This window comes from Alternaria ventricosa (genome assembly GCF_023758065.1).
Source record: "Alternaria ventricosa strain BMP 2768 chromosome Unknown scaffold_15, whole genome shotgun sequence".
NCBI lineage: Eukaryota > Fungi > Ascomycota > Dothideomycetes > Pleosporales > Pleosporaceae > Alternaria > Alternaria ventricosa.
Genome location: NW_026055695.1, coordinates 727,671 through 753,465, shown reverse-complemented (window position 1 = coordinate 753,465; position 25,795 = coordinate 727,671). Strand labels below are relative to the sequence as shown.

General features: G+C 50.3%; 6 protein-coding genes across 6 annotated transcripts; 2 read left to right on the top strand and 4 right to left on the bottom strand.

Moving 5' to 3' along the window:
- Positions 1-5,876: 5,876 nt before the first annotated feature.
- On the bottom strand, positions 5,877-7,259 carry J4E93_008150 (uncharacterized protein; the record flags this gene model as incomplete). The annotated part of the gene is made up of 2 exons (XM_049346052.1): positions 5,877-7,169; positions 7,221-7,259. 2 exons carry the CDS (start codon positions 7,257-7,259, stop codon positions 5,877-5,879), a joined length of 1,332 nt encoding a protein of 443 aa, XP_049196985.1.
- A 1,293-nt stretch (positions 7,260-8,552) lies between these two features.
- J4E93_008149 (uncharacterized protein) lies at positions 8,553-9,701 on the bottom strand (the record flags this gene model as incomplete). The annotated part of the gene is made up of 1 exon (XM_049346051.1): positions 8,553-9,701. The coding sequence occupies one exon, from the start codon at positions 9,699-9,701 to the stop codon at positions 8,553-8,555; it is 1,149 nt and encodes a 382-aa protein (XP_049196984.1).
- A 1,924-nt stretch (positions 9,702-11,625) lies between these two features.
- On the top strand, positions 11,626-12,813 carry J4E93_008148 (uncharacterized protein; the record flags this gene model as incomplete). The annotated part of the gene is made up of 1 exon (XM_049346050.1): positions 11,626-12,813. One exon carries the CDS (start codon positions 11,626-11,628, stop codon positions 12,811-12,813), a length of 1,188 nt encoding a protein of 395 aa, XP_049196983.1.
- A 363-nt stretch (positions 12,814-13,176) lies between these two features.
- On the bottom strand, positions 13,177-14,671 carry J4E93_008147 (uncharacterized protein; the record flags this gene model as incomplete). The annotated part of the gene is made up of 2 exons (XM_049346049.1): positions 13,177-13,491; positions 13,868-14,671. The coding sequence occupies 2 exons, from the start codon at positions 14,669-14,671 to the stop codon at positions 13,177-13,179; spliced, it is 1,119 nt and encodes a 372-aa protein (XP_049196982.1).
- Positions 14,672-19,067: 4,396 nt separating this feature from the next.
- Positions 19,068-21,927, bottom strand: J4E93_008146 (uncharacterized protein; the record flags this gene model as incomplete). The annotated part of the gene is made up of 2 exons (XM_049346048.1): positions 19,068-21,851; positions 21,922-21,927. 2 exons carry the CDS (start codon positions 21,925-21,927, stop codon positions 19,068-19,070), a joined length of 2,790 nt encoding a protein of 929 aa, XP_049196981.1.
- A 1,456-nt stretch (positions 21,928-23,383) lies between these two features.
- On the top strand, positions 23,384-25,079 carry J4E93_008145 (uncharacterized protein; the record flags this gene model as incomplete). Its single annotated transcript, XM_049346047.1, has 2 exons — positions 23,384-23,692; positions 23,745-25,079. The coding sequence occupies 2 exons, from the start codon at positions 23,384-23,386 to the stop codon at positions 25,077-25,079; spliced, it is 1,644 nt and encodes a 547-aa protein (XP_049196980.1).
- Positions 25,080-25,795: the final 716 nt, after the last annotated feature.

Below are 25,795 nucleotides of genomic sequence, written 5' to 3'. Positions count from 1 at the left end.
TGCTACCTTTTCTATTAACGTACTTAGCGACTATAAGAACCTATAGTACTTTACTACTACTAAGTAACTAAGCTACTATTAAGTCTACTAGTCTAAATACTTATTATAATTCTAGTTTACTATTATATACTAACCTAGTAAATACAGTAAGAAGCCTAACGCTCTTACCTATTACTTTTAGAACTAGCTTACTTAAGAAGAAGTAAAATAGGCTTAAAAACAGACTCTACTATATTCTAACCTATTCTAAGAACTTATAGTAATTAGACTAGTAGAGATAGATAGATCTATCTAGTAGATTATTAATAATAAGTACTATTCTACTAATAATAGATTACCTAAAGACCTATTTATTTAAGAAACACTATAACTATTACGTAATAGTATATAATACTCTAAGATAGCTATACTTAGTAACTATAAAGACTATAAGAGTTACCTCTACTATTATAATAAGTTAGTAATACCTAATAGTAATAAACTTAAGATTAAAATCTTATAAGTAGTTTATAATTCTCTATTAGAAGGCTACTCTAGCTAAGAAAAAATACTTAAACTAATCTAGTAGAAATACTACTAGCTCTAACTATTTAAGATAATTTACTATTATATTTCTTACTATTATATCTACTAACGTTTAAAAGCTTCTTATAAGAAATACTACAGCCTACTAAAGCTACTATCTATACCTAAATAATATTAGGTAGACGTCTCTATTAACTTTATTATTAACCTACTAGAATCTAAAGAATATAAGAATATTATAGTTATTATAGACTATCTATCTAAGTACTAATATATAATTCTCTATAATAAGATAGAGGCTTCTAACGTAGTATATATATTTCTACGCTACGTCTAGTATAACTATAGCCTCTCTAATATAATAGTCTTAGATTATAGTAGATAGTTTATATCTACTTTCTATAATAAGCTATATACTTAACTAAAAATAGACCTACGCTTCTTAACTAGCTACTACTCTAAGATAGATAAATAAATAAAGAATACTAATGCTATAATAGAATAAGTTCTACGCGCGTATATAACCTATTAATAAGATAATTAGATTTAATAGCTCTCTACTACTTAGTTTAAAGCTAATAATACTATCTCTAAGTCTACTAAAGTAACTCTAATAATAGCCTACTATAGCTAGAACCTATAAATAAGCTTTAAACTATCTACTAATAAGAAATAATCTATATATTAAGCTCTATAAGCTAGTAAGGTTAATATAATAATTAGAAAGATACGTAATATTATAGAATTTATCTATAAAGAATTAACCTAGGCTTAAGCTCTATAATAAGAATATATAAACTAAAAGCGTCTACCTACACTAGTGTATAAAACTAGTAATAAAGTATAGCTAAACGCGTAGAATATCTAAACGTAATAGATATCTAAAAAGCTTAATTAGAAGAATCTTAGCCTATATAAAGTAGCTAAAAAGATCTCTTTCTACACGTACTATCTTAAACTACCTAATTCTATAAAGATATATCTAGTATTTTATATATTCTTACTCTAGCCTACTACACTAAAATAGAATTATCTACTAGAATAACTTATTCTACTATCTAAACCTATTATTATAGATAATAAAGAAAAATACTTTATAGAAAGTATTAAAGACCTCTGCTATAATAAATATTATAAGTAATATAAGTACTATATTAAGTAGACTAGCTATAATAAAATAATCTAGAAACCTACTATAAACCTAAAGAATAACGTAGCTGTAGCTAGTTTGTATAAGAAGCTTTCTAATATCTTAGAGCTACCTAAAGTAATATAAAATAACTAGACTACTATACTATATAATATAATCTCTACTTATAGAAGCTTAAGAGTAAGAGAGAAGTACTATTATAGTAACTACTATAGTTTCTCTAATACCTAAACGCGCAGATTTTAGGTAACTTACTAGATTACCTAAAATCTATTAATTAGCTAGCTAAGGCCTAAGCGCTATATACAGCTCTAGCTATATCTTTTACTACTTCTATATTCTACTCTATTCTTTACGCAACGTCTTATATTACACTAGATATTATACGTAGCTATTATTAACGCTTCTAGTAAGCTTCTAAATACGTGCTTATAGCGTCTTATAATATATAAGAAAGTATCTAGTTTAGATAAAAGCTCTACTTCTTATCTTAGTAGAGATAACTAGCTTAAACTTAAGTCTATTATATATTATATAGTAAAAGATTAAAGTAGTAAAAATATTAAGAAGCTTTACTAAAGTTTATACTATATTTTAGCTTAAAATAGTATTCTTTATAAAAAGATTAAAGGCTTTAGAAATACTCTTATAGTTAAAAAGAAGTAATAAAAAAAAAGCTTTACTCTTTATCTTAATAACTCTAAGAAGTACTATAGTAAAGCTATTTTCTAGTTACTTAAAAAAGTTTAGTAAGCTTATAAGAATAAGGCTTTATAATAGTAGTAAGTATAGTAACTATAACTATAAAAAGATAAAAGAAATAAGCTTAAGAAGAAAACTTACTTTTATAAGCTTTAGCTAGCTTAAGAGAAGTATACTAAAAAAAAGAGACTTAAAAAAGTATAGAAAAAGAAGTAGACTATAAAAGAGGCTAATAAAAAGTACTAAAAAGTCTCTTATAATACTTAAAAAGCTATATAACTACTTTAAAAGAGTAAGCGTAAAACTTTATAAGTTTTTAAGCTTTCTAAAAAGTATTAGAAATATACTATTATTAGTATAACTTATATAGTAGCTAGTAGTACTACTATAAATACTCTAGTATAAAAGACTAGAACATAATTAATCTAGAGACCTAAAAAATATTCTAAGTAGTATAAATTATTTATAAGTATATATTTAGTATAATATAAAGTTATTATAATATTATCTCTATTTACTATAGTTCTATAGCCTTATTTTTCTAGTTTACTTATGTTGTTAGGGTAGCTTATTACTCGACCTAGCTCATTTCGCGCACGGACACGGTAGCGTACAGCACGCCCTTGTGCACAGTACTGTGTCTGTGCTCGCTAGGTATGCGCATGCGCTCCCGTCTTCGTTGATCGCGAAACCAAAGTTGTTCTGGAAGTCTTGACTAACGCCTGAGCCTTCGGTCTGGTCGCGAATAGCCCGTATACTACCAAGGATAGGTTGCGTCAATCTAGCAGTAGTGTTGAATTTGATCGATGCTGACACTCCAACACGATCCGAAGCACTCAGTGGCTGGACTGTTTCTCCGTTCCCGGACTCCTCCAGACTGATGTTCAGACTGCCTTGCCCGCTCTCAGGCGCGAAGTAAGCCATAGCGCCGCTGTTACCAGCAGGCCATGCCACGATAAGCCTAGGCTTGACGACACTGGTGTTGCTATCAGGCCTGGGACTTGTAACAATGACATGGGCGCTGGTGTGACAATCGGAATAGAGGTAGTTCTTCTGGGGTCCGTCCTCTAGATAGAGTCTTGAGGCAGCTTCTTCGCATGGCAATGAGAGATCGTCATTCGGCGGAGGTGAATACGTCGTGGAACTTTGAGGGTAAGCCAGGACGGTAGCTACCAGGGCTGCTGACCCCACTAACGTAATTGCGACCATAGCAACTCTGAACCTGTTAGTGGATAGATCTTACATGGATTTAAACTTCATATATTAGGCCTCTTTACTTACTTGATGATCTAGAAGACGGTCCAATGTCTTTGCGCGTGGTTCGTAGCTTTTACGCGCGCGGTATGTGACTGGAACGATCCGCAGTTCAATCGCAGTAATTGAAGTTTCAGGAAAGACCTGTATTTACGGATAAGTCACAGTTGTCGACCCGTGTGTCCAAACGATAGCCTGTCACTATTAGTTCTTTTCTGGTCTCTGGTCGCCTTAGGTATGTCCTGTTCCTTCGGCCCCATACGCCCTCTTAGCGACCCACTGGCGAGGCACAGTCAGAGAATACGCGTTAGACGTCATGGCTCGAGCCGTTAGTACTCCAACCTCCAACGGCCCTGTTTGGAGCATGCGGGGTCTTGATGGTCGCTCCGTCGTCTTGTTTGTGGGGTAGAGCAGCGGCGGTTCGTTGGCCTTTCTCCCGGTGATCTCGCTTGGCGGGCGCTAGGGCGCATCTGGGTGCGATCGACGTCAGGGTCCATAGCTGGGCAGTCACCGTTTCGCGCGTCATCTGACATCTTTCATCCCGTATCCCACACACTTGCAATACTCACAAAAGGCAACGCCTGCATGCGAGCAACACTTATGAGATGCACCGTACCTTGCGACTCCAGCGCATGAGCCATTCTCGCATTCTCATAACCATCGCCAAGAGCGACACAGCCTTTGGCTGCCGCTACCATGTACACTCGGACGTCCAATCAATGTAACCATCGTCATCATGTACCTGCTAGACGGCACCTTCTCGGACTGTACGCAAATGTAAGGGCCTTCTTAGCACATTGACCCACGGCAGAAGACGAAGGGAAGCCAGGTACCGACGCGTTCACAACTGGACGCTAACAGCCCCGACCCAAGTCAAGTGTATAGCAACCGAGGCCATTCACGCGGCTCTTCGCGGATACCTGTTCATGTCGGAATGCCTCGTGTAGTACTCGCGATGTATTTCTGGTAGAGGCGTTAGGTCTAGAGTAAGTTCCTCAAAGCTACCGAAGAGCTTGGCCAATCACGGGTGCATGTCGATATGGGGTACAACATCACGAAATCTGGGGTAATTACCAGGTGTGTATGGGTAAACGACGATTACGAAGGGGATCACAGGCTCAATATCCCGGTCGGTGGTCGACCACTACAAGATGGCCATAAAGTGCTCATCGCGTGCCGTTCTGAGGCTGTCTGAAGTCTGACAGCAGACCGCGGGCCGTTACATCGCACAGACATGCATCTCTCCACCATCGCAATACCAGCCTTCCTCACCACCGCCGTCCAAGCCCACGGCCGAATAACCCAAATCACAACATCGAGCGGAGCAATCTACGCAGGCTGGGATCCCGCTTCTTCGGACAATCTCATACCGCCGCATCCACTTGCGGCATGGTCCGCGTCAAATCTCGGCAACATCTACATCCCGCCCTCGCAGTTCAACACCTCCAACATCGCTTGCCACTACAACGCCATTCCAGGCGCTCTCCACATCAACATAACGGCTGGTGATGAGCTAAAGCTGCAATGGAATGAATGGCCCGTATCGCACGTCGGTCCCGTTATGACGTACCTGGCGGACTGTAAGGGGAGCTGCACGGGCAGAGAAAGTAAAGATATGGCTTGGGTCAAGATCGATGAGCTGGGATGGTTGAATAGTACGGGCTGGGATACACTAGATCTCGGTGGGACGTGGGCCGCGGATGTGCTCATTGCGAACGAGTATTCTTGGGTTGTCAGAATACCGGAAAGACTCTCGGAAGGATACTATGTGCTGCGGCATGAGATTATCGCGCTGCATGTTGCGGAGAAACTGGATGGTGCGCAGGCGTATCCGCAGTGCGTGAATCTACGCGTTGTGAGAGGGGCGGAGAAGCAGGGGAAGAAGCTGGCTGGTGGTATTCTGGGTAAGGACTTGTACGGTATGACAGATGAAGGTATACTTGTGGATGTGCATCGGAAGATCGATGGGTATAAGATCCCAGGGCTAAGGCTATGGGGACATGCAACGCCTATACGGCAGCCTAATCAATGATACCGCATTCTATTCATACTGAGCGAGCTACCTCGCCGCTCACCCAAATGAATGTTCGTTCCATCCAAAAGACCAGATGCCGAACTCCTGATATCTGCTACCAGCATTATCTCCATCTTCTTGCCTACTCAATCACATCAAAGACACGAGGCCCTGCAGTCTACCTCCTTCCCTCACCAAAACTTCACCGCACCCCCAACACAACATATCCTCCTAGACATCCCCCACATCCACCTCATCACCACCATCTACCTCCACGTCCCCATCCGCCTCAGTCACCTCAACAAGAAAGTCCTCGTCCCTCGCTACCTTAGGCGCCTCGCAAACCTCAAGCGCTTCCCTGAACACCCTACCCGCCCTCGTATCCTCCCGGTACCTCTTCTTCACACTCTCAACCCATGCCAAACTTCCAGGTGTAACCAAATGCGGATTAGCACCAGCTCCAAGTAAGACCAGACAAGCGATGCTGCGACCATACCGCGTCGCTGCTTGGAGGGGCCGCTCGAGACCGGCTAGGTACGCGGGACCGTTGGTATCGGCGCCTAGTTCCAACAGCGACCTGATGAAGGTGCCGGTTGTGTATGCGTTTACGGCGGTGAGGAGGGGGTATGTGGAGCCTTGGATGTGGTTCACCAACAAAGTGAACTGACCAACTTGAGGACCGAAGAGTAGATGCAGGAGATCTGGCTTTGAAAGACGACACGCTGTTTCGAAAGCGGCGTAGATGGTTGATGGACCGGATTGCGAAGGCAAAGCAAGAAGAAGCTTGAGGATTTCTTCGTTGCTGAGTTGGATGGCCTTGTCTAGCCAGACTTTCATGCAGGTTTCGGTTGCGGAACCAAATGCAGTGATGTACTTAGCTAGGAGGTAGTTGGTCATAGGCTGGTCTTCCAGTTCGATGGTAGTGCAGATGGCTTGGCGGAAGGATACGTGCTCGCTGTAGGAGTATCCAGCGACGTCTCGGTTCTGTTTGGTAACTGCCTGCTTCACGATCGACTTGGTGACAACATCTTGGCCCGCATACACCGCGGCGTCAAGTGGGTAACCAAAAGCCAGTGAATGCGACCACAGCAGACACTTATTAGCGCCGACGAAGTGCTTCAACGCGTCGAGCTTTCCGGTTGCGGCGGCTGCAGCAATCAGAGCAGCATCAGTGACCCGAATGGTATTCGGCATGTAGTATCCAAGTTTGTTAAAGTCAGTGGTAACGCATCTGAACGCGTCGCTGTGGTTGCGAACGAACAGCTCACACAGCGCCTTCCTGAGTGCAGTCTCTTCCACGTCGTTGACGATCCATGGACCCATCGCACGCAGGATAGCGCGGATAAAGTCCGTCACATGGCTGCGTGCAAAGCCGTTGAGCTTCTTGCTTCGCACGAAGAGGAAGTCGGCGAGGTACTCCTTGAGGATCTTACGGCCGGCCGGGGTCTTGAGGTAGGCGTGAAGGGATGGGTTGGCGAGGATGTCGTATGTGATGTAATCGCGGAACGCGGCTAATGTCGCAGTCTGTCAGTTTGGGATGTCACGTGTGCGGTTGTTGTATTGTCAGGTACTTACTGCAGGCTCCTCGAGCCAACCAGGCTGCTGGTATACCATGCTTCCTGGCTAGTGTGTTGAAGACGCGCTGGACGATTTCTATCGGTAGATCGAGTAGCTGAAGCATGTTTGTAACGTCTTCAGCGGCTGAGATGTCGAGTTCGAGGTAGAGGTAGGAGTAATGTACGTCGGATCCGGACAAAGATATTATATCTGTGTGTTGGCCTGGGCGCATCGGATAGCAGACACTGCAAGTGGAGTTAGACTAGCAATCGCCGCTCATTGCGCAATGTTCCATCCTCCATTGCGCAATAAGTCATCCTCCATTGCGCAATGTCTTTCCCGGACGGACTGGTGAGATGACTAGCAGATCGCAAACGCCCGGCACAGTGACTGTTCATTCTGGATACTCACTTGAACCCGGCGTCTCTCATTCGTAGGAGTTTCAGTCTATCTTCAATTGAACCGTACTGTACGTATCCTGCCATCACTATCGTGTCTCTCAAATCCAGTGAAAAAACTACATTTCCCAGTAGAAGAAAAGGGTATAACAAAGCAGCCGAATCTAGGAACCCCTCTCTGCCAATGTCCACCGAAATTCGTGATTTGAAATGTATAGACTCTGATTGAGCCCGCGGTGCGAGGTCGAAGACAACTCAGAGCATGTTCTGGTTCACAATAAGATGAGATGAGATGGAAGCCCCCTGAGGACTCTGCTCACCCGTTCTGGCCCCTAGAGAGATCTTCTCGTACTTGACGCGTCCTAAGAACTAACAATTGGTCGCAGTAAGATGAGGCAAAGCGAAAGTCACTGATAACGAGGAAGACTGAATGTAGAATCAGGTATCAACTCAGGGTTACAGGAAGGAATGGATTGCAATGGGCGCGCACGAGGAGGTTTCGGGACTGAAGTTTATAGTTTGATGAATTGGTAATGGCCATCCGATCTGAGACTTGAGCTTGAAGAAAACAATTCTACCATAAACAAAGACCCTACTTAGCCCTGTACTCCATTCCTCTCATGCGTCAACGGACGTCTTCGACAAACGTCTCAATCATAAGCTCGAGTATCCTCAGCCCTCGCTGATGAAGACCCGGGATCTCGCCTACTTGACACTCATGCTCTTTTCTCAATCGTTTCTCGGGGGACCTGGGCAGTGACGTGGTGGAAGAAGGCCTCCCAGCCACAGGAGTGAAGGTGCGAGCTGAAGTTTGTTGTCGTGGCGCCTATCCGTGCACCGGTCAAGCACGGACGTTGGGGCCGACGTTACCCCAACGCGCAGCTCTTTGCGATCCAAGGCTGGTGTGTAGCCGGCAACCTCCTCGGCAGCCACCTCGCCGCGCTACCACTACCTACGACTGCTGGGGACCGCCCATGGCAGCATCCCATTGAGCGCTACGCTGTTGGGATACCATGTTGAGATGCATCGCAATGGCGCCGCGCTCCTCCTTGAACTGGTCATCGCTGTCGATCCACAACTGGACGATGGATTCGATATCAGCGCCATATGATAAGAGCGCGGTAACGATCTCGAGGCTATTACCCTGAACGGCGAGCCAGAGAGGAAGATCGCAAAGCCGACAAGTCGGTACCCCATCCGCATGTGCTCCGTGGTAGAGGAGTGACTTGACCGGACCAGGATGGCCCACACCCACGGCAACGGAAAGAGGACACCGGAAAGCGACCTTCTTCTCGAGGTATCCTTGGTTGAGGTTCATGGAACGTAGCCTGAGGAAAGCATCAAACACGGGCTTGCTCTTGGTCTTACAGACGAGTTTGAACTTTCCGAGACACTCGCGAAGACCGGGTTCAGTGCGAAGTTCCAGCAACCTTACAGAGACGCGATCGTCCGGATGTTTGGCCGCCATAGCAATCCAACTGCTAAGCAAGAGCTTTGGGACCGCGGGGAAGTAGTGGTGATATACATGGAGGAGCCGTACCGACATGTCTGTATTACCTTGACCCAGGGTTGCAGCGATGGCGCCCCTAAAGGCTGCCTCGTACTGCTCCATGGGATACATACGGTGGTTCGTCACGAAGTAATCCAGGAGGTATTGGACGACGTCATCGTGACCACCACCAGCGGCTGCAGCGAGCGCAGATCCAAAGGTGTATGAGACGTCCCAGAGCAGATCGGAGCCGTATGAGTTGACAGCAGATTTAAGGGCATCGAGGTTACCAACCGCCGCTATAACAGCAAGCTGAATTCCTGCGCCGTTGTCGGTGAAGTATGGCAACACACGCTGAAATGTCTTGCTTGACTTCCTGTAACTCGCCATCTCCCAAGCAGACTTGCACGCGATATGCAACTGCTTGCTCAGCATGAGCGCGGTCGCATACTCATCTCCTGCGCTCACTACGTCATTGTTGATGAGCCAATTGACCCATAACTTGATGTACTTAGGAAGGGTGTCGCGCTCGCCAGTGAGTACAGTCCAGTCCTCGCACGCCCGATTAGCGAGATAGGGTACGCGGACGCTCTTGAGTATGGCGCGGGTCATGACGTTCAGTGGGACAAAGGCCTCGATTGGTAGGACTGCAATGCGGGCGTCGATGGCGGCCTTCCAGGTCCCTGGAGAAGCGTTGTCAGTTTGGCCGCTTATATCATCCTTGTCTCTGCGTCGCCTGGGGACTGGAGGAGACTCTGGGCGATATGCATACATGCCCCGCCAGATGAGCACTTACTGCTGACTCCGCGAAGCAGACTCGCCTCTGCGAACCCGTAGGTGTACATGGAGTCGCTGATGGTGTTGTTGACCAACTCCGGGGGAAATAAAGGTCCGACATGATGTACCGTCGTCGATGTCGCTCAGAAGCACCGTCTACTTTCGATGAGAAGAAAAGAGGAGGAAGTCGCGTGCGTTCAGTGGCCTCAGTCCAAAATGTGGTGGGGTGCCCTCTCGCTTCAGGGAAAGCGTCCGACCGCAACAAGTCCAGTCATTCACTGATACCTCCTCTTTCTACGAGACACTCGACCGACAGCGATGGCTCGGACCACCTTGTATAACATTACTGATAGAATTACGAGGCTAGAGGGCGTCGGCGGTCATTACAGGTCATATACGGGAAGCCTAGCCTCTACTGGCTGAACAGGACGCCCGTGATGCGTCACGCCAATCGCTCGCAATGCAGTGTACTGTGTCGACACGTTAAATGGAAGCTCCTTTTGAAGAGACAGAAGGTGATTTGGAGCCGTATAAATGGGCCTTGAAGCCCGCGGAGAAGAACGGGGAAGAGATGAGATGACGACAATGCAGTGACTTTTGACGACGCTGCGCTCTGGAGAGAAGGCACCACGAGAGCGTCGCAGTCAAACATTTTGCAGGCAAGCTGTATGAAAGAAGATCAAAGTCATGTCGAGCCGTAGATATGGGTCGCAAAATCCGAAGAGTAGAGAAAATATGAAGTGACGGGTGTGCAGTGACTTATGATGACGTTGCGCCCTGAAGAGACGGCACCGGAACTAGAACAGAGAACCTGTGAGACTAGGGCACCATTTCGGTGTTCAAGGTAGTGGGCAAGAGAACAAATCGAGAGGTAAGACTGAATAGCTGAGCCGTGGATGCCGGAGTCGAGGGACACGGCTTGAGTGTGTGTATGGCGGCAGTATGCGCATATCTGAGAAGAGAATGCTAACAGACTACAAATATTGAGATACTGCGATGCGCGGTTAGCTTGAGCAAAGAAAGCATATGAGACCAAATAGCTGCTATAGTGAGCTGTGCATGCTGGAGTCGAGATCTTAAGACGCACGATCTGCATATGCACGCAAACTGTTCGACAGAACGACAGCAACTGGATTTCGAATGTTTCTGAAAATGGTCGCAACATCCGCATATATCTAACACTTTGGCGACTCCTGGGAATAGCAGCTGGTCCTATGCGCAAACCGAACAAGATGCCGTAATGCTGAGCATGTAGGGCGGATGGGTCGAGCCGGCATCCAGGTCGCGATGCGTAACGGCATGGCAGATATAGAATTGCATTACCAATAGCTGCTTCGATGGCGCGTCATTGTGGCCATCCGTTGTTGGATGAGATGGCGGTTGTAACGTCGGTAGGATGTTGGTGATAGAAGACATGGTGTTCAGCAAACCTCACTCCGTCAGGCTCTAGTGACGCACGTGGCGCTAGCGTGCCGCAGCTGCAGCAACAACGTCAACGAAGGCATGGACCCTGGATCTCGCTGCAGCATCGCTCTTTTGCTTTTGGCATTCAACGCGTCTCTCGCCCCGGTATTCAATAAATCAATAAACCCAAAGGACATCACGCGCATACACTCAGCTTGGGCAAGCAGAACGACGCTATTGCCGCGAATACAGTGCACGCGACCGCGCCAGGCATCGGCCTAACACCAGACGGCCGCCTGTCGCAGCAACACCAACACCAGCTTTACTTTGCGGAACACTGAGCAACATCGCAAGCATGGCGCCTCTCAGAATCTCAATACCATCAACACAAGAGCAAACACCCGAAAACGGCAAAGCCTACACATCGTACACCATCAAAATCGAACACCCCTTCCCACGCGCCGCAACCACCCTACAAAAGCGCTACTCCGACTTCTCCGCCCTCGACTCGTCGCTCCGCTCAGAAGTCGGCGCCGCACCACCAGCTCCCCTCCCCCCAAAATCCTGGCTCGGCGGCTTCCTAGGCCTAGGCACCACCACAACCACACCCGAAGCCATCGAGAAGCGACGAGTCGGGCTAGAAACCTATCTCCGCGCGATAGAAAGCGCCGAAGACGGGCGCTGGCGCGTCTCCAAAGCCTACAAGAAATTCCTAGAACTAGGAGAGAAGGATGGCGCGAACGGGAAGAAAGCGGCTGGTTTCCCAGGCAGCCAATTCGGAAAGGATAGAGTGAGGGATAGTTCAGATTGGTTGGACAAGCACTCGGAGCTTAAATCCAACCTGCAAGATGCAAGGAGGTGGTTGACGAAACGCGAACAAGCTACCGCTGCAACGGCGCAGCATGAAGCCGCGGCCAACGCGAAGAAAAGCCTCGTCAGAGCCGGTACTCTCATCTCTGCGCTTGAGGAAGGGCTAAGCCGTCTCGGCGGCTCCAACAACAAAACTTCCGACGACTGGTCCGGCGAGAAATTAGGCGACGGCGAGATCCGACGAAGAAAAGACATGATAAGCGGTCTCCGCAAAGAACGCGACGGCCTCGACTCCGTCCTCAACAGCATGGCCGTCAAAGCCGCCATCTCCGGCTCGGGCACGTCGTCAACACCCTCGACCTCCTCCAGCGCCGCCGTCACCGAAAGCCAAAAAGCCGGACTCTTCAGTTCATCCTCCAAGAACACCTCCTCCCACCCCACCAAATCCTCCAGCAGCCGCCGCGTCCTCGGCGGCCCGCCCGCCGCCGAAACAGACAAAACCCGCGAGCTGGACAATGACGGCGTCCTACAGCTGCAACAACAAATCATCCAAGAGCAAGACGAGGATCTTGTGGACTTGACGACGGTGGTGCGCAGGATGAAGGAGATGGGTGTGCAGATTAATACGGAGATTGTGGAGCAGAATGCCATGTTGGGGTTGTTTGAGGAGGATGTGGAGAGGGTGGATGGCAAGATTAGGATTGCGAAGAAGAGGGTTGATAAGATTAGGTAGATGGAGATGGGCGAGATGGGGAATGGAATGGCAGTTTGGGTTGGGTTTGCGGGCTGTAATATAGGCGTTGGAGTATAGATGGCTTTTTTGGTGCGAGGAGTTTCTGTTTTGCATGGGTTTGGAACGGATAATTTGAGTACGATACCCTTTTTTGAATGGGAAAGCAGGTGTGCATGTGCGATACGGGTGTCGACTGCGTCTCTCTATTCATTTGATCAACGCATGAGCATACTATCCTCCTGTCTTTCGCACATTCCAAGTCAAACGATAAGAGGTCAATGAAACCATCATGAGAAACCGATACATTCGCGTAAAAACAATGCATTATCGCTGCCATCCATACATCCTCACAACAACATCCATCTAATCCGTACCATCACCCAACCGCATAGTACTCAAATTATCCGACCTAATCTTCAATATATGATCAACCGCCTCAATAAGATGCGGCACAAACTTCGCCGGATTTTCCGTCGCCGGGAAATGACCCAGATCCGGCATCGCCTTGTGCATCGCTCCGGGTATCTTGTCCGCCGTCGCCTGTCCCATCTCTGGGGTGTTGGACCAATCGTACTCGCCGGTCAACATGTATACGGGACAGTTCTGGGTATCGATCGAGGCTACGCGTGAACGTCCGTCCCAACCTCCGAAGTAGAAGTCGAGGTCGCCGTGGAAGATCTGGGGAGGGGTTAGAAGGGGTTGGTGTGAGGGTTTGGTTTTGGGGGGTGTGCTTACGCCGTAGGCTTGTGCGCTGTAGGTGTGCCATATGAGCTGCTTGTTCACGTGGGGCGTGGTAGGAGACATCATCTACTGCATGTCAGCATCGTCCTCTTGTTAAAGACTCTATTCGACATACGCCATAGATCCATTCCGGGTTGAATAGCGATTGGTTCACGACTGGAGAGCGATCATGCCATTGTCGCTCCATGTTAAGGTACTCAGAACTACAATCATCAGCATCGCTACCTTTGCCTCATCGTTACACGTACCCTTGCAACGGAATGACACCTGCAGCGCCAACCTCCCTATGGCGGATCGCGACCGCCAAACAAACTTGGCCAGCCATGCTTGCACCGCAAATGATTGGTCTTCGCAGACCCAGGGCCTTCACGAAAGCCGTGATGATGCCTACATAGCTATCTTCGGTGTTTGTATGCGCGCCCGGGGAGTAGTTCTTCGAAGGGAAGCTGCGTCCATGTCCTGGCAAGTCAAATGCGTACATGATGCACTTCTTGCGCATCTTCGCGTCGTTCATGACACCGTGGTATTGCCGGCTATCGCTGCCAGCGGTATGCAGAAAGACGATGGGTTGCTTTCCCTCACCAGAGTACTCGTAGAAGGTTTTGCACCTACCCCATACTGGAGCATCGAGGTACAGGTACTTGCCAGTAAGGAAATCGCGCTCGGGTTCGGCTTGCTCGTCCTCCTTCATCGGTCCACAGTGCGCGTCGTGTGTGAGTTCGAGGACGCGCCTCCAGACATGTGTCCATTGTGCAAAGGCCGTCTGATCGCCCAGGACTTCAATGCCTTTCTGCTTGATGTTCATGCCAAACATTCCCCAATAACTCTGGTACGGCATCGCCGGAACTGCCTTGAAGTGCTGTTCCCATTGCTCGGGCAGAGCAGAGAGCGTGAACAGGGCATCTTTCGAAGAGCCTGTGCTGGCTTTTGCGCTGCCGTTGGTGACTGTGACGAGGAGGGTGTTGTCAGAACCGCTTGACTTGATGCCGAAAGTCACATCCTTGTCAATGGCATTCGAAGTCGTAAAGGCTTTGAGTTGTGCATCGGATTGGAGAAGCTTGGAAAGCTTGTCTAAGCTTCCTTTGAGAGCCGCGGTAAGATCAGACCAGTCAGACATGATGGTTTTGGGCGTGCAATGACTCGTTACAACGCGACGAATGCGAGAACTCAACAGAGGAAAGGAATTGAATCAAGAAAGGCAGAGGAGGGCAGAAATGATGCGCAAGCATGCCGACGGCGCGCTCTACACATATAGCAACGCATAACCCCGGTATCGCCCAGAGCTAGCTATGGAGCTATGGTGCCAGGAGGGGTAGAAGTAATGCGGGGTGCGGCACACGTGGGCGCATGTCTCGACTGTCGCTCGTCATGGTTCCGGTGAGCTCGCTGTTGACCCAGACCAGATTTGGGCGGCTAGCTGATGATGCATGCTATGAGGAGACGCGGGGAGTGTTGATCAAGCAAGCCGGACGCGCGCGAGACACGTTAATGCCACTAGCGCCGCCGCCAAGCCGCTGGCAGGGAAGGCGATCGTTCCCTACAACGCTCTTAACCCACATGCAAGCTTCAACTGTTACGAACCAAAGCCGCGGCCGTCACTTCATACCTCATCGCCTTAATCAGTCTTGCCCTGACGATAGCTGTCGCAATCTCGAAATGATCAGCTGAAGATCGTCGGCAAAGCTCCTCTGGTCCGATTGCGGACTGTTGGCTTACGGTATTTGAACGTCAGCCGAGGAACTCCCATCTCAACAACGTCCATGATTTGCACGTCTTCACGTGTCTCAGCAGACATCCGAAGTGTTGCTTTCTTGAGCCATGGTTATTTACCTCAGCGCGTATGGAGACTGCACAGCGGATAGCGGCAAATTCATATTAACGCACTCCGGGCGATACTTCAGCCATCCACCGGACCGGGCACCCACACAATTACGCTGACTGCGCTCTCAACGGCCGTTAGTCCACAGAATGCAAGCTCTTGCTTACGAAATTGCGGGTAGCACAATTTCACTTCTACCCAAGACGGAGTCTCATGTGTTACCAGCAAACACCTGTCTGTCCCCTCTGACTTGCAGATCTCAGCATGACACCCTGAGCGTGACCTGCGCTACTTACTTATATAGACATCCAATCCTTACAAAGTTCTACGAACCGGACAGCAAATTACAAGGCGTCAATCATACCGGATTTTGACTTTCAGCCAGAACAAGATGCATCCCGCACGGCAAGCACTCATGGGTAACATGCATGCTTCAGCCACCCCACTCACGTACACTATTGAAGATGTGCCTGGAAAAGGTAAGGGCCTTATCGCGACTAGAGATATCCCCAAAGGTACAAGGATCATCTCTGAGAAACCCATCTTCGCGGTAGGAGAACCCGTTGAGACAGAACTAGCAGACCGAGTCACATTTTTGAACCAACAACAAAGAGGCGAGTTTCTGTCCATGAGCAATATCCACCCTTTCAACGACTATCTGGCACAATGGGTAGGTATACTATACACAAACGCTCTACCCGTCGGCTCAAAGTTAGATCTCAGCAGTATCTTCTCCGCAGCATGCCGCATCAACCATGCGTGCGATAACAATGCTGCTCACTTCTGGCACGATGATTGCAACCGGCTAACAGTACATGCTATACGGGATATCTCAAGGGGCGAAGAAATCACGATATCTTACCTGGGGGGCGCCTTCGATCGGAACGAGCGACAAGAGGAGCTCCAGAGGCGGTTTCATTTCACCTGTCAATGTCAACTCTGCTCGTTACTATCTCAGCAGTCCATCGAGAGCGACTTGATTCTGAATCGCATTAACGAGATAGACAACATCATCTCAGACGAAGCTGGTCTCGGGCCGCGCGGCATCAACGAAACACCTGAGACACTGCTCTCCCTCATCGAGGAAATGGTCCAACTGTGGAAGCGACACGACCATAGCCCGAATCCAGTCGGCCTGGCTCATGCATACTACCTCGCTTTCCAGATTGCCAAAGCGAGGGGTGATTTCGCGAGGGCTAGAGTGTTTGCGGATAGACTCGTGCCTGTTCGCACGACTTTCATGGGTAAGGAAAGTCGACATGTGAGAGAACACCGGCGGCTGCGCCATGATCCTACGGTTTATAAATTTAGCGGTGTGTCGATGCAGGGGCTCACAAACCTTGATGAAGTTCCGTTTGGACCTTGGTGGCATGATCTCGAGGCGTGGCTGTGGATGAGGGGTCTTGAGGTAGATGAAGGGGTGAATGTTCAGAGCTGGCTTGATGATGTTTCTTGATGGAGCAAAGGAAATTTCGACTTCACCTACAGTCTTTCCCTCCTCGTTCAACACATTTACTACTAGCATGCCCTACATTTTACCTCATTCTCTATTCCCCAAGCCTCAAGTGCGGCTGTTATACATAGGAATGTTTGCTGCTCGACTATCTTGGACATGTTCACACATAATCGATACCCCGGTAAGCAACAAGGAAAGAAAACAAAGACTTACCGATAGAGGTAAAGGCTCAACCAGAAACAACAGACTTCATCCGCGAAGATTTCGACAGATTAGGAAACCTAGACATATCATCTGAGTCAACGGCATATGCAAGACCCCGACATCATCGACACTGGGGACTATGATGCCGTTTCCTAAGCTTTACCCGTCCGGTCAGTTGAGCTTGAGTTGCACCAAAAGATCATTCGCCTTTCATCGCTCAACGGAGTTGCCAAAGCCATGCGGCTCTGCAAACTTCCATCGCCCGTCCAAGGAACACCCGCGGATATCCAGCTTTGCCATACGGAAGGAAGGAAGACGGGATGGCGCATCTATCGTACCAACATTTTCTCAACGAGCGCATCTTCAATTCTACCACTAGCCCAGCAAATCTCCGTCACCACATAAGAACCCTCGAAGAACCGCCACATCCCATCTTCCCACAATCCCACCTTCTCACAATCCCACACTCACCCCCCACCAACTCCCCATCTTCCCAACATGCGTTTCACCGCCCCCACCATCGCTCTCGCAGCGTCCGCGTCTCTCCCCCTCCTGACCACCGCCCAGATGGGCCCCGACGACACAATCTGCGGCTTCCTCTACGGCACCGACTACACCGACGCCTGCTGCCACACGGTCATCAGCCGCGGGGTCAATGCGCCTTGCACCGACATCGAGTATGTGAGCAACTTGACTGAATGCTCTACGTATCATTATCCGACGGGGTGGGCTGTTTGTGTTGAGAAGGTATGATCTTTCCTGCTAATCACGGTGGATCTTGGTGGGCAAGAGGGAAGGGAGACGGAATAGGAAGGGAGACGGAATAGGAAGGGAGACGGAATAGGAAGGGAGACGGAATAGGAAGGGAGAGGAGGGATGAGTGCCGGGGTAAAAAGGGATGATGGAGTCGATGTTAACGATAATACCAGGAGCCCGCCTACCCCGCCTCCGGCCCTCTTTTCGGCCACGGACCCAGCGGCATCGTATCCGAATACATGACGCTTGAGGATTTGGAGCAGGTGTACTGGGATTACTTCAGTTCCAACGCTATGGGTGAGACTATGGCTAAGGCTGTTGCTGCGATGAAGAACGCTTGAATGTAGGCTATACTACACTGCACACTTCTGACGAGGTGGAGTATGACGGACAAGGGATGACGGATGGATGACACGTTGTATGGCTCTGTCACTCGTTTGGAGTACATGTGAACGGTAGAAGGAAGTCAGCGGGGAGGATGGGTAACGTTGGATTGGAATGCTGTACCCGGGGATGTTGGAAGCGGGAACGAGAGGCTGTTTACTTCGAATATAAATATCCACTTTTACCCCCATCTTCTCCTCCGTCTACCATCCATCCACCCCCTCCCCTGCATCCCCACCAATCCACCCAAAGATGTCCACTCCCAACCCCCTCACCTTCGCCATCCTCCTCATCCTCCCCCTCTTCACCACACTCAACGCCCAACCCTCCCCACCACTAAGCCTCTGCCAAATGAACATAGACCCCACCTGGACCGACAACTGCTGCACCGAACTGCTCTCGCACGACGGGCCACCATGCGCTACCCCCATCCCTGTTACAAATCTCACAGACTGTACTGTGGAGCTTTATCCGAGGGGATGGGCATGTTGTATCGAAGGGGTATGTAACGTTGCATCCGTTCTGTAAAGGGGACAAGAAGGAGAATTGACTGGTGTGTGGCACAGGCACCTGCTGATCCGGGGAATCCGTTGTGGTCATGTGGATGGAGTATTGATGCGGAGAGGATGGGGGAGGGTGTGATGGATGACATGATCATGACGGGGGGTGGGATGGGTGTGAAGCGTGGAGGTACGGAGAAACGCGCAGAGACGAAGCGCTGGCTGAGTGTATTCGGCTTGTAAACTATGACAGCAAGCTTGACGGAAGTAACGTCGTACCCGTCTTCACCAGAGAGCACGACCGCATCAGCACATACTTCAAGTCCACTGTTCTATCTCGATCACATTCGTGAACATTCGTGAACATCGTGCATTGAACAACAGGCCCCCTCAATCACTCATTAACAGGCTTCGCACCCAACATCCACCCAATCCCACTAGCAAGCGCCCCCGTCGCAGCATTAGCAACCATATCCCTCCTCCTCACACGTTCCTGCGCATCTACACTACCGTTCTCACTGCCATCCATACTAACCCTACCCGACCTTGGTTCCGTACCCGGCGCCGCAACCTGCATACTCCCACTACTACTCCTAAGCGGAAACGCCGTCTTCGAAAACGCCGCCGCAGCCCCCCTCGCCACATCAAACAACCCCATTGGCGATTCCTCCACCGCACCCCGCCCCACTTCGCGGCGCTGCGGCTGCACGGTGATGGAGTCCATGTCGAAAGCGCCGGGCAGCTTACGATCAGCGGCATCGTTGAAGCGTTCTTCGGCTTCGGTTTCTTGGGCGAGGAGGTGCATCATTTCGGCTTCGCATTGTTGCCATACGCCGAGGACTTCTTCGAGGTGGTTATGTGGGGCGAGGAGAAGGGCTTGGCTGAGGAGTTCCATGCGTTGTTCTAGGCGACGGAGGTCGGGGCGTGCGGTGGAGCTGGATTGGGTCCAGGAGTGCGATGGGGAGAGGGAGGTGTTGTGTCGGCCGGCGCGGAGGGCGGCGCGCCAGGCTACGTCTTCGGCGTCGTCGTTGTGGTGGTCTTCGGTTTCTGGGGGTCCGAAGGAGAAGAAGTTTGAGGAGGTTGGTGGCGTTGGCGATGGGCTTGAGGGGGTTAGTCGATTGACGACGTATGAGTACGCTGTCTCGAAGTCGTCTTCTTCCAGTGCAGCCTCGACAGCCATGCCAATCACTCGTTGTTCCGCTGCGGCTTTCTTCCGCTCGATTGTGGCGGCATCCGTTGGCACGTTTCCTGCTTCTTCATCCATGATGGTTGACGGCATGGCGACTACCAAGTTCTGACCAATCGAGACCAGATCGTCGAGCTTGGTGTAGCTACCGCTGTTTTGCGATAGTAGCTTGCGCACTAACGACAGCGGATTGTGGCTCACTCGGATATTGACTGGTTGGAAAGGTACGCCATGCTGGAGTATGAGCGAGTAAAATGACATGGCGTGAGTTGCTGTGAGCAGGGCTTGGAACCGACGGAACCGCGACGAGGAAGGGAAGTGGGGAGTAAATGCATTGATGATATCAGCCGCACGCTTCATGCCACCTCTATTGCGGTTACCGTTGCTGGCGTTGTCATAGTGGTGCATGGCTGAGGCGAGCACGACCTGCTCCACATCCGAGGACAGCAGCGGCTGCTCGCCAAACCCTGGTTTGATGTAGAGGTCTATCGCGAGGGGGAAGTGGTTGCTTTCCAAGAGAGCTTTCAACACCTCCGTCTCCAACGTCTTCCGCTCTAGCAATCCAAAGATACCTTGGGCTCTTCGGTCTTCGTCGTGGTAGTCGGTACCCCAGTTCCAAAGCCACAGCAACTTTGACCGAATAGTGGCCCATTGCTCGCTATCCTTCTTGGAACCGCTATTCAGCGTGTGCAATATCTTTTGCAATAACGATAGTTGTTCGGAGTAGTCGTCCCGAAGAGACATCTTCGCAATCTCCCGGATAGATACCGGTTGTTGCAAGGTCGATAGGACACACGACGAGAAAATGATGAGCTCAATTATGCGAAACGCTTCAGCGCCAGGCTGTGTGATGACATTGTCATGATCCAGTAGACGATCCTCTCTCAGTAGAGCAGTAGTCGAGTCCTGGAGCAGAGGATCCTTCAGGTCGTAGCTGGGTAAGTGGGCGACACCAATGCTAAGGTCTGGAGGCGGGTCATAATTGAGAAGCGTGCATATCCTCGTCAAGAGCGAATGCGCAGTTTGTAACGATGTGATGTCACTCTTGTCGACCAGGTAGAGACATCCGAGCGCCGTCCTTGCGTACTTCATCTCCAGCTGCCGCTGTTGTTGGTCATCGACGTAGTCTCGTCCTTCTTCGTAGCCACCAAGGTCCATATCCTCAGGGCCATCCCAGTCGGAGATGGCTGCCGTAACAAGCGCCAGATGCTCCTTGGATGCATGTAGCAGCCATTGAAATAAGCAGTCCCAGTCGTCCGGTTCGCGTGCTTGATCCTGGACGATTGACGCTCTCCGACCTTCGTGTGCGATTTTCCGCCTCTTGCGATCGTTCGCTCCACATAGCCATGGGGCGACTACGCCCTTCAGATCTCGTGCCGCGTTGTGTGTATTGGCATCGGTCGCGCTTCGAGCGTGGGAGAGTTGGTAATCGATGGCACGGCGCCCTTTGAGTGCCGCAAATTCGTCGAGCGTGGTTGCAGTAGATTTCGGGTAGTACTCGTAGGTGAGACGTAATAGTGGAAAGACTGTTGATATGAACCATGTGCGCAGGTATTCGGAGTGGCCCAGGAACGGAACCACCAGCTGCGGCACGAGATCTAGGAGGCCTGTCTGCGTGTCGATGCGATGGGCGCGGTGTATTAGGAAGTGGCTGAAGAGGTCCAGCTCACTCTCTTCGGCATAAAGAGGATGGACTACAGGCGGCAGATCCAGCGCATGTCTCCTCTTCTTCGCCCGTGAATTCGAGAGTTGTTCCACCGATGTTATGTCTAGCGATGCCCCAGGGTTCTCGCCGGGATACCGCGATCCAGTCGCCAGATCATGGAGATATTCGTAGTACGACGCCGGGTCGCTCTCTTCGGGGAGGTAATTGAGGAGAATGCTCAGGGTCAGCTCAAGCGGCAGATCCCCGTCCCGGAGTGCTGTCAGCGCCCGCAGCGCTAGGATGTTGGATTCGGTGGCATATTGTACGGCGAGCAGGACGCAGTGTGGCTGCGACAGTTGCGACAACTTCTGGAGGGCTGCCATGTCGAGGGTTTGCGGGCTGCTATCGGGATTCGACTCTCATAGTTGGCGTGGAACTTGGAAAGGCCACGCCCGCAATGCGACAATTCGCTACGTCAACCGCCAAGCCCCGCTCTCGGGGGTCCGCTCTCAGGCAGCCTTCACCATCACGACACCACACCACATGATGTTGATCTAAGTTGTGCTTGATCAACACCGCTCAATAGAGCTCATCATACGAGTAGCAGAGACTATCAATGTCCATCACATCGCCAATCGTCGCGTCCCAGCCATTATAACCCAGCGAAAGCGGAAAGTCCAGCGTTACATTGCCGCCCTGCGCGTTGTTCCGATCTTGCAGCATCATCGGCCCAGAAATGTCACGCAATCTGTTCCCCAGATCCCTCGCCTGCCACGACCACCACACGCGGTCCAGATTGGCATGATGCAGCCAGAAGATGGGGTCGGCAGGCGATGCGAACTGATCGCCCATCTGGCCATAGGTGCCACCAACACCGAAGCTGAGAAGACGTTAGCATTACCGCGAGGGACCTGCAAGATAGAAAACCTACTGCCCACCAGCGTGGATCTGACTATCGTGCAAGATCTGGAATTAACCATGATTAAAACGGATGGATTAGGCCACTCAAGATGAAAGGTGTCTATATATTATTACTGCATATACCTAGGTACGTTAATGTCTGAGTAGTTTCAACTCCACCAGCAAGACTTCATGGCGGATAGTTGTCTGCTCGCAGTATTCTTCAAGCTCCTGGATGTCTTACAGTTCTTGGCTTTGAGAACGTTCGCCACGCTGGCTACAGTCAAATCTAGGCATATCTGCGTGCTGCCGTGTGCCTGTACCGAGGTGCCAAGTGCCTGATCGACAGCGTTGCGAGCCCCTAGCCTAGCGCCCCCATCGTCCGACAACGCCTTGAATGACACCAGCCACGACCTTCCATCATTAAGCTTATGAGCCACAACCTCTGACAACCCATTCTTCTTCTGTTCCAACGAATTATGTGCTTAGATGCCATTAACAAGTGATCAACAGTCGCATCTCAGAACGAATCTTCTCTGAGGAAGAAAAGCGCAAACAACGGCAGTTCGCTTGCACACACCCTCGCCAAGCCAACATCAAACATGCAGCGTTTCCAGCACCGAAACAAATGTGTAGCAGCACAATATGTCGGCCCAGCCCTTGGAGTTGCAGATCAAGCTTTGAATGCCTGAGCTTGGGATGATTACTTAGATCGATGTCTGCCTGGCCTCTTTCTTGACCTCCACACCCTCTTACTCTCCTTGTTGCTTGTACATTCTTGATACCCTGGTTCGGTCCATTCTTTGCGCGTGCGCACGTTACAATCTTTATTAAATACCCATTCTTTTACTGTATTCACCGAAAGCCTCTATCTCAACCAGAAATCATGTATATCGATACTGCGTCAGCGAACAGTCGGTCCTCGAGGCCTCAGATCACCATCGAGCCATCGCCGTATAATGATCGCTCGACACCGCTTATGGAGGCTTTTGTAGGACAAGAGGCTGGGACGGATGAGAGGCCGCCGCCTACTTACCTCGAAGCTACTACACCTGGTCTTTACACGAGTCGACTGAGTGGCGAAGAAGGCGCCAGGCTGCTCTCCTTTGATGGACGAGAAGCCCGAGATGTGACATACAAGGAAGAACAGTATGGGAGACGGAGTCTCAGGTCGCAATGCCTCAAGAAGACCTGGTTGAAGGTGGTCGGCACAGTGCTTGCTATGATGCTCGTGTCTGCTATGTTGGCCCTTATGGTTGCTGCGGTGTCAGTCCGAAGGGATAGACAGGTCAGTAGATACTTCCAAGGAAGTACTTCATCATACTAACGTACCCGTCAAGAACTCTGCTACTACCTCCCTGTCTTCAGCACAGTCCGCACAGGGTGACGCCGCCCACCCCGAAGGCTTCATCGACGACGATTCCGACAAGCCCAGTCTCATCGCCGTCCCATGGCCCTCACCATCCGCCGCAGCGCAACCCACAGCCCCGAAACAATCCTTCCCCATCCGCTGGCCATCCAAGTGCGGAAAAGACTACAACGTCCGAACCGAACACCACGACTTCGGCCAAACAGACGAGCTCAGCATCCAAGAAGCCGTCCACCAACTCGACGGACCATACAGACGAGTAGCAGGCTGGATACACGTCGCAACCGCCCCTCCGGAGCAAGCCCCCGGCACGATCCAAGTAAAGACATCCTACGCCGTATCCGCCTCCGTCGACGTAAACGCCGTCCGCTACGCCTCCACAGACAACAGCCTCACAATCGGCGACCCCTCCTTCCCCGACGGCTTCGACGGCGTGCGCCCCGGAAAGGCCTGCCTGGGCATGTCCGTAGTAATCTACATGGCCCCCGGCGCCACCCTGTCGAAACTACACATTGCAACAACCCACATGGGCATGCAAATCCACTCTGGCACAAACTTCACCGTCACAGACTCTACTTCCATCTCTCTAACCACAGGCACCCTCGACGCCATCGCCTTCTCCTCGCGCCAAACATACCTCTCCACCATCTCTGGTTCCATCTCCGGGGCGTATGCCCTCTCCGACCTGCTCTCCGTCAAAACAAAGAGCGGCTCCGTGAACATCGACATCGAGCCCCAGCCCGCCGCGAAAGGCTCCACAAACCCCGCTGTCTTCAGCGTGGACTCGCTGAGCGGCAGCATTCGCACGGATTTCAAACGCAAACACATCCCCGAGCGCGACTACCAAACCTACATCAACACGACTGTCGGTTCTGTAGACGGCACTTTCATCCACGGCTCGCGCACTGAGATTAACAGCGTGGCTGGCCTTGTTACGGCTGACCTCTTGCCGTTTAAATCCGGGGATTACCAGAGCGAGATCTATACGCATACACACTCGGGTCAGACTTCTCTCACACTGCGCTCGCCGTATAAGGCGAAGGGCGTAGCTATGTCTGGGCTTGTGAGTACGCATAAGAGCACGAGTGGTGGGTTAGATGTCACATACCCTGAGGAATGGACGGGGAATGTAGATGGCACGTCATTGAGTGGAGCATTGCATTTGCAAGGGAAGGAGTTGGAGTTGTTGGGCGAGAACGATGAGCCGGGGAAGAATCATGTGGAGGCGAAGAAGGGGGACGGCAAGAGTAGTTTGAGCTTCGATACTGTGTCTGGCGGGTGTGAGATCAAAGTTGGGAAGTTGTAGATACCTTTTGGGTTTGGTGTTGGGGGTTAGACGGTGGACTTCTGCTACGCGAATTCGACTCCCATTGATGACTGCGACATTTTATTTGAGGGCTGCTTTTACGGATGGGATGATTATGTATTACTGGAATCGTGAAGCTCATCGCTTTGTGTCATCTTGAAATCGTGTCACGGCGTGTTCTACGTGGATGCCCAACATCCATCTCTCTCGTCAACTCAAACACGCCGTCTCCTCAGTCGCGCACGCCTTCACATCTACACCAACTCTATGTACGAATATGCGACATGTCAATTCCCTCACTATAGTGATAGTGTGGCCGTCGTCGATGAGTTGTCGTCCGCGCGTCCCGCTCCCGCCAGCACCTCCCTGCCAGCCCTGTCAAAACCACTGTCTCGGCGCACATGGATGACCCCAGTTCCTTCACTTATGTTGTACACGTCGATCCCGGCTTTGGGGCAGTAGGGCTGGCTGGGGGAATTTAGGGCTGAAGGATGTGCGGTTGGGTTCGGGGGAGTTGCGACGCAGCTACGCTACACTGCGACCGGGTGTGTTGGGTTAATTGAGGGTGTCATGTGTCGTTCGGGGTGTGGGTGTAGGCTACGTCATGGCGTAAGGCTGAGTTCTGTGAGAGATGGTTGCAAGGTCTGGGGGTGTTCGTGAGGTGGTGGTAAGGTGCAGGGACTGGGTTGGTGGTGAGTTGGTGTCTTGTTGTGTTG